Here is a 9,141-nt window from a genome sequence, read left to right on the forward strand (position 1 = left end):
TCATGTAATACTGGCTACTAATGGCACATAGTGTTTAGATGACTGTGTGTGAGGAGGCTTGTGTTTATAATGGGAGCACTAGTTGCACTGTCTGTCTATAGGCTTTTCACTGTATATTTACTGTACAAGATGGAGACCACAGTGGTGCTGTATCATACTATAGTGGGGTAATATCTGATACAATACTCCTGTGGTCACAGTGTATAATGAATGGTAGGTTCACACTGGGCACAGACAACAGTTCAACATCTAGTTGAGATTTACATTTGGTTGAGTTGTCAACTAACCGTGAATTCAACGTGAAATCAACAACAAATGTTACCATCTCATTGTATTTAGGTTAAAAGTTGGGTAAAAAAAGACAAAATGCTCTTACGCCGACGACTTTTTGCAAATCCAATTGGTTTTCCATGTTGATTCAACTTCATCACAAAGATTTGTTTGGTTTAATTGATGTGGAAACAGCCTTGATTCATCCAGTTTCTGCCCAGTGAGTTGAGTGTTTGTACAGTAGTACTCAGTGATGCATGTCATTGTCTTCGCCCTCAGCACCTGCAGTAGGTCCCAGCTGCAGCAGTGGACTCTGACTGAGGGAGGTTTTTGTGCGGCTCTAAATCACTGTGTGAACACAGGACCACTGTGGCGACTATGACAGTAGTAAACTCCTGTATCCTCAGCCTGGACTTTACTGATGGTCAGAGTGAAGTCAACACCATTTCCTCTCCCACTGCCACTGAACCTGGTGGAAACTCCTGTGAACCTGTCTGATGTGAGATAGATCAGGAGTTTAGGAGCTTCTCCAGGCGTCTGATGGTACCAGGCCAGGTAATACCGTGAGCCAGAGTACTGAGTAACTGTACTACTGGCACTACAGTCAATAGAGACAGTTTGACCCGGCTGGACTGATTGAGCTGCAGACTGAGTCAATACATACTGGCCCCAAGACCCTGCAGAGAGAAAGAAGGAAAATATCACATTTAGGAAGGTAAAATATTTGGAAGATTATAACCGTAATTCCTCATTTACAACATGATGCTTGCATTCTGAAAATGTTCAAAATGTCTCTCACCTTGTGTGTAACAGACCAGAGTCCAGATGAAGATGGCGATGAAAGTCATGGTTGCCGTGGGTTCTGTTTAAATGAAACACAGCTCTCACATGAAGTGTTCAACTCACAGGGCTATAAACACTCCCAGAGCACTGAAGCATGTGATGCCAATGCAAAGTGTCTCTCTATGGAAATGTTCCTCCTGGGCAAATCACTGCACTGTCATTAAGAAAAGTTCTGAAATCCTCCTCCATGTGTTGTCTGAAAGTCATTACAAAAAAGTATTTATACTGACACATTCCGTCATTGCTGTGTCAAGCTCTTCTTACGATTACTTGATACAATATGATTAACTATTATCAACATAATGCACAGTTTCCATACTGTTGAAAGTCCAATCTCCTGGAGTTCCAGAGTGTACCAGTAGGGGGCATCAGTGACAAAATAAGATTCATTGATCAGTTCCATGTTGTGTTAATAATGTTCCCCTCTGTGTCTGTCTGGAGGTTTTTGTACAGCGAGTCAGTCAGACTCTATCACTGTGGTGGACTTTTGGTGGAGGGACCAAACTGAGTGTTGGTAGTAAGTATTCCATTTTCGATCTTGACCTCTGTTATCAAAATCCCAATTCATTTTCTTAACAATATTACAACTACCTTAAATTGAAAGTGGAAATATGTTTTTATTTTTGAAGAATTTGTGTTGCATTTATTAACCTTAGAAGTAAATTGAGTTAAATGAAAATGCCTATTCATGATGATATATAAATCAAGGTGCTTATAAAGTGTGTATTAATTTCGAACAATGGTGGTATTGTTGAAATCTGAGAGTAGTTTGGATAAATGTACGTTTATAAAGAGCGAGAGCCGTGTCTCTATAGTTTCAAAGGTTTTTGTATGGCCGTTGCATGAGTTTGTATCACTGTGGTTCACTTTTGGTGGAGGCACAAGACTGGATGTTGGAAGTAAGTTAATCTACATCTAATTTCTTATTTTTTTAAATCTTAGTTTTACTATCTATTTGCTATATTGCTATCTTATTTTGCAATTGTATTTGATATTTGCTATCTTTTGCAAAGTGCTGCTATCTTACAAAGTTCTGATGTTCATAGTAATATACTTTTGGTTACACAAGGGCTCACCAACCATGTTCCTGGAGAGCTACCCTCCTGTAGGTTTTCACTCCAACCCCAGTTGTAATTAACCTAATTCAGCTTATCAACCAGGTAATTATTAGAATCAGGTGAACTATATTAGGGTTGGCGTGAAAACCTACAGGACAGTAGCTCTACAGGAACAGGGTTGGAGTGAAAACCTACAGGACAGTAGCTCTACAGGAACAGGGTTGGAGTGAAAACCTACAGGACAGTAGCTCTACAGGAACAGGGTTGGAGAGCCGTGCTCTTACACTATACTTGCTTGTTTTGTCACATAAACTGAAGTCAGGTGAACGATTAGAATTTTAGCAACCAGGAAATGTTTGATTTGATTGATTTGATTTGTGTGATTTCTGCATAATGCATCTTTAAATGTAATATTATTTTTACATGGTTACAGTCTACTGGAATTTACTTCCTCAGCATTATTTTAAACAGATCATCATTTAAGAATTGGTCATACATTCTGTGGAGTTTTCTTTAAAATAATAATGAATAATGAATAATGAAATGCCGTTTGATTCCTAGGATTTTATCCTATTACAAAAAGGGAGAGGAGTGCTGAAATATTTTCATTTAAATAGTAAAAGTTTTGAAAATAGTTGAATGTATTTGAAGGTAATCTGATATAGTTATAATATGCTTCAGTAGCTACTTAAAGATAAGTGAAAGAGTGACAGAAAGACTGAGAAGCTGTGTGTTTGAGGGACAGAAACCTATTGAAAAAATACCAACTTAGTTTAAAGCTAAGATGTAAAACTGCTGCATCATTATCGTCATATCAGTCTGGTGATTGATTGACAGCTCCCCTCTCTCTAACTTCCCACCTGTCTGCTAGGTGATGTTCGTCCCACCATGACGGTCCTGCCCCCCTCCAGTGTGGAGCTGCAGCAGGGGAAGGCCACTCTCATGTGCCTGGCAAACAAGGGCTTCCCCTCAGACTGGAAGCTGAACTGGAAGGTGGATGGGAGCAGTAGCAGCACCTGGGAGGTGACAGGGAGCCCTGGGGTCCTGGAGAAGGACGGCCACTACAGCTGGAGCAGCACCCTGACCCTCCCTGTCGACCAGTGGAGGAAGGTGGGCTCTGTGATCTGTGAGGCCACCCAGGGCTCCCAGACTCCACTCTCGGAGACACTGAGGAGAGACCAGTGTTCTGATTAATGAGCTCCTCCTCTGACTCCACTGTTTTTACTCTGTTCTGCACTCAGCGCCTCTCCGTCTTACTGATCCAGCACTAGTGCACCACAGGAGGTTGGTGGAACATTAAATAGGGAGGATGGACTCATAGTTTTGGCTGAAATGGAATACATGGAATGCTATCGAACTCATCAAACACATGGTTTCCATGTGATCCATACATTTCCATTCACTCCATTCTAGACATTATTATGAGCTGTCCTCCCCTCAGCAGCCTCCTGTGTCTAGCACACTTGTGTGGGAATCCATATCTCTCTGATTCTGATGTCATAGTTCTGCTTGGCTTTCATATCACATGTGTGATGCGCTTTATTGCTGTAATGCTGTTGGTTCTGACATGTTGAGAAAATAAAGACATTCAATCTTTAAAATTGTTTGCCTGGATATCATTATTTAATGAGTTTTACTGTTAGACATTGAGACCTTTGTGATTTGTTTAGTTTTCATGAGGAATAGAGAGCTCTGCCATGGAAAAGGATTTTACTAATACATTTCAGTTAAATAGCTTCGCTCAATGAGTGCTTGGCTGATTGGCCCAAAGTTGGTACCAGTCAAAAGGATATCTACAGCACAGGGGGTTGGTGGCACCTTAATTGGGGAGGACTGGCTCATAGTGACGACTGGAACGGAATAAATGGAATAGTATTGAACTCATCAAACATATGGTTTCTATGTGTTTGATACCCTTCTATTCACTCCATTTCAGCCATTATTATGAGCCGTCCTCCCCTCAGCAGCCTCCTGTGACCTACAGTGATACTAATACTGAGGACATGTGCTATAAACTCACTGGTCTTCATGATATTACTAATACTGAAACCATTAGCTATAAACTCACTGGTCTTCATGATATTACTAGTACTGAATCCTTTAGCTATAAACTCACTGGTCTTCATGATATTACTAATACTGAATCCATGTGCTATAAACTCACTGGTCTTCATGCTATTACTAGTACTGAATCCATTGTCTATACAATTACTGGTCTTCATGATATTACTAGTAACTGAATCCATTATCTATAAAATCACTGGTCTTCATGATATTACTAATACTGAATCCATTATCTATAAAATCTCTGGTCTTCATGATATTACTAATACTGAATCCATTAACTATAAACTCACTGGTCTTCATGATATTACTAATACTAAATCCATTAGCTATAAACTCACTTGTCTTCATGATATTTCCAATACTGAAGCCATGTGCTCTAAAATCACTGAAACTCTCTGGGGACAGGTGAACATCTGGCTATGGTGCTGCTCTATTCTGGGAGCGTGGCAGTTCCCTGCTCATGCAAATCTGAGTTTCAACCCGACCACAGCTCACAATCTCACAGCCTCAATCTTCTGGGACTGTGGCAGCTGTGTGTTTGACTAGAGAACTGAACATGGGCTGGGGAAGCAGATATTACACTGGACTTTGCATAACCCTACCGCGGTCAACAGCACTGCACCCCCCACAGCTACTCACCCAAGCCTTCCCCATTTCTCCTTCTCCCAAATCCAGTCAGCTGATGTTCTGAAAGAGCTGCAAAATCTGGACCCCTACAAATCAGCCCGGCTAGACAATCTGGACCCTTTCTTTCTAAAATGATCTGCCGAAATTGTTGCAACCCCTATTACTAGCCTGTTCAACCTCTCTTTCGTGTCGTTTGAGATTCCAAAAGATTGGAAAGCAGCTGCTGTCATCCCCCTCTTCAAAGGAGGGGACACTCTTGACCCAAACTGCTACAGACCTATATCTATCCTACTCTGCCTTTCTAAGGTCTACGAAAGCCAAGTCAACAAACAGATTACCGACCATTTCAAATCCCACTGTACCTTCTCCGCTATGCAATCTGGTTTCAGAGCTGGTTATGGGTGCAACTCAGCCACGCTCAAGATCCTAAACGATATCGTAACCACCATCGATAAGAAACAATACTGCGCTGCCGTACTCATTGACCTGGCCAAGGCTTTCGACTCTGTCAATCACCACATCCTCATCGGCAGACTCAATAGCCTTGGTTTCTCTAATGATTGCCTCGCCTGGTTCACCAACTACTTCTCTGACAGAGTTCAATGTGTCAAATCGGATGGCCTGTTGTCCGGGCCTCTGGTAGTCTCTATGGGGGTGCCACAGTGTTCAATTCTTGGGCCAACTCTTTTCTCTGTATACATCAATGATGTTCCTCTTGCTGCTGGTGAGTCTCTGATCCACCTCTACGCAGACGACACCATTCTGTATACTTCTGGCCCTTCTTTGGACACTGTGTTAACAACCCTCCAGACGAGCTTCAATGCCATACAACTCTCCGTCCGAGGCCTCCAACTGCTTTTAAATACAAGTAAAACTAAATGCATGCTCTTCAACCGATCGCTGCCTGCACCTGCCCGCCCGTCCAGCATCACTACTCTTTAAGGTTCTGACTTAGAATATGTGGACAACTACAAATACCTAGGTGTCTGGTTAGACTGTAAGCTCTCCTTCCAGACTCACATCAAACATCTCCAATCCAAAGTTAAATCTAGAATTGGCTTCCTATTTCGCAACAAAGCATCCTTCACTCATGCTGCCAAACTTACCCTCGTAAAACTGACCATACCACCGATCCTCGACTTCGGCGATGTCATTTACAAAATAGCCTCCAATACCCTACTCAATAAACTGGATGCAGTCTATCACAGTGCCATCCGTTTTGTCACCAAAGCCCCATATACTACCCGCCACTGCGACCTGTACGCTCTCGTTGGCTGGCCCTCGCTTCATACTCGTCGCCAAACCCACTGGCTCCAGGTCATCTACAAGACCCTGCTAGGTAAAGTCCCCCCTTATCTCCGCTCACTGGTCACCATAGCAGCACCCACCTGTAGCACGCGCTCCAGCAGGTATATCTCTCTGGTCACCCCCATAGCCAATTCCTCCTTTGGCCGTCTCTCCTTCCAGTTCTCTGCTGCCAATGACTGGAACGAACTACAAAAATCTCTGAAACTGGAAACACTTATCTCCCTCACTAGCTTCAAGCACCAGCTGTCAGAGCAGCTCACAGATCACTGCACCTGTACATAGCCCATCTATAATATAGTACATACAACTACCTCTTCCCCTACTGTATTTATTTATTTTGCTCCTTTGCACCCCATTATTTCTATTTCTACTTTGCACTTTCTTCCAATGCAAATCCACCACTCCAGTGTATTACTTGCTATATTGTATTTACTTTGCCACCATGGCCTTTTTTGCCTTTACCTCCCTTATCTCACCTCATGGCACGTCCTGACCAGTAAAAGGGGTTATTTGTTATAGTAGTTTGGTCAGGGTGTGGCAGGGTGTGTTTGTTTTGTGTGTTTTGGGGTTTTGATGTATGTTCTATATTTTCAATTTCTATGTTCATTCTATATTCCCTATCTATGTTTTGTATTTCTGTGTTTTGGCCTGGTATGGCTCTCAATCAGGGAAAGCTGTACATCGTTGTCGCTGATTGGGAGCCATACTTAGGTAGCCCTTTTTCCACCTGTCTGGTGTGGGAAGTTGTTTTTGCATTGCTGTGAGAAGCCTGTGAAATTGTTAGTTCGTTGTGTTGTTTCTTGTTTTGGTTTTGCTGGTTCACCGTTTATATTAAAGTATGATGAACCCAACCCACGCTGCGCCTTGGTCTCATTCCAACAACGGACATTACAGAACTTCCCACCACAAGAATACCAAGCAGCGGGGTAAGGAGCTGGAGAGGAGCTATCTAGAGTCATGGACTTGGGAAGAGATTCTAGACGGACAGGGACCCTGGAGACAAGCGGGAGTATACCGTCGCCCGCCGGAGGAGATAGAGGCAGCGAAGGCGGAACGGCATTTCTGGGAGGATCGGCTGGCACGGCAAGAGGAGGCTGAGAGGCAGCCCCAAAAATGTTTTTTTTTGGGGGGGGGGGAGCACACGGGGAAATTGGCTAAGTCAGGCAATAGACCTGAGCCAACTCCTCGTGCTTATTATGGGGAGCGTTTGGCGTGGAGAGCACGTGCTATGCTGAAGTGCGCACGGTCTCGCCCATCCGCACGCACAGTCCGGTGCGGTCGATACCAGCCCCCCGCAAGTGCCGTGCTAGAGTGGGCATCCAGCCAGGAAGGAGTATGCCTGCGCAGCACATCTGGCCACCAGTGCGTCTCCTAGGCCCAGGCTACCCTGCGCCTGCTCTACGCACGGCAGCCATCAGTCCTCAACACAGCCCAGTTCGCCCTGTGCCAGCACTCCGCCCGTGCAGGGCTACAGTTACAACCCAGCCAGGACGGGTTGTGCAGGCTGTGCGCTCCAGACCTCCAGTACGTCTTCAAGACCCCCTCTATCCTGTGCATGCGCCCAGAGCCAGGCCTCCTGCATGTCTCCCCAGTCTGGTGAGTCCTGTGCCTGCTCCCAGAGCCAGGCCTCCTGCATGTCTCCCCAGCCTGGTGAATCCTGTGCCTGCGCCCAGAGCCAGGCCTACTGCAAGTCCTGCCAGTCCGGAGCCGCCAGAACCGCCCGCCTGTCTGGCGCAGCCAGAGCCGCCCGCCTGTCCGGCGCAGCCAGAGTCGCCCGCTGCGAGGATCCCTCGTCCTGGGTTGGTGGCGAGGGACCCCGCTCTAGAGGCGCCACCAAAGTGGGGTGAGCCAGTGGTGGAGTGGGGGGTCTGCGTCCCGCTCCTGAGCCACCTCCGTAGGGGGGAGGATTAGGAAGGGGGGGTGTAGCACAAGAACCGTCGTTGATGGTGGCCACCCTCCCTTCCCTCCCTTTAGTTTGGGGTTATTGTTTTGTGAGTTTTTGTTTCAGGTGCATTCGGGGTCTGCACCTTTGGGGGGGGGGGGGTGGTGGTAATGTCACGTCCTGACCAGTAAAAGGGGTTATTTGTTATAGTAGTTTGGTCAGGGCGTGGCGGGGGTGTTTGTTTTGTGTGTTTCGGGGTTTTGATGTATGTTCTATATTTTCTATGTTCCCTTTCAATGTTTTGTTTTTCTGTGTTTTGGCCTGGTATGGCTCTCAATCAGGGACAGCTGTACATCGTTGTCGCTGATTGGGAGCCATACTTAGGTAGCCCTTTTTCCACCTGTCTGGTGTGGGAAGTTGTTTTTGCATTGCTGTGAGAAGCCTGCGAAACTGTTTGTTCGTTGTGTTGATTCTTGTTTTGGTTTTTGCTGGTTCACCGTTTATATTAAAGTATGATGAACCCAACCCACGCTGCGCTTTGATCTCATTCCAACAACGGACGTTACACCTCATTTGCTAACTTTGTATATAGACTTATTTTTCTAATATATTATTGACTGTATGTTTGTTTTACTCCATGTGTAACTCTGTTGTATGTGTCGAACTGCTTTGCTTTATCTTGGCCAGGTCACGATTGTAAATGAGAACTTGTTCTCAACTTGCCTACCTGGTTAAATAAAGGAAAAATCAAAAATAAATAAAAAGATAATTCGATTAGATATGCATCCAAATTGAAAGAGTGATATGTGACTTTGTTTGTTGTACTCAGTCAGTTGGAAATGTGCTTAGAGTTTTGAAAAACATGAGCCATTTTGATGATCTGTTTTGGTTTTTATGCTTAGATTTCTGAAACTGTACCAAATACTTGATTGTAAAACACCCACTTTATCACCCAAACTGCCATAACACACTGTGGTCAGAGGAGGGCGACAGAGTTCCAGTGGGACTGTATCTGCTTCTCATTACACTCTGACTGTCAGTGTACAGTAATGGAATTGGTTAGACTTGTCTATGGACTATGTTACT

At 44.6% G+C, this 9,141-nt stretch overlaps 2 gene segments (V, D, J or C); one reads left to right on the forward strand and one right to left on the reverse strand.

The window, feature by feature from the left end:
* Positions 1–313: 313 nt before the first annotated feature.
* LOC115175817 (immunoglobulin kappa variable 4-1-like) lies at positions 314–1,159 on the reverse strand. The segment is given in 2 exon segments: positions 314–947; positions 1,070–1,159. Coding segments are annotated over 2 exon segments (381 nt in total).
* A 510-nt stretch (positions 1,160–1,669) lies between these two features.
* Positions 1,670–3,772, forward strand: LOC115175816 (Ig kappa-b4 chain C region-like). The segment is given in 2 exon segments: positions 1,670–2,012; positions 3,043–3,772. Coding segments are annotated over 2 exon segments (483 nt in total).
* The last annotated feature ends 5,369 nt before the right edge of the window (positions 3,773–9,141 follow it).

This window comes from Salmo trutta, chromosome 36 (assembly GCF_901001165.1).
Source record: "Salmo trutta chromosome 36, fSalTru1.1, whole genome shotgun sequence".
NCBI lineage: Eukaryota > Metazoa > Chordata > Actinopteri > Salmoniformes > Salmonidae > Salmo > Salmo trutta.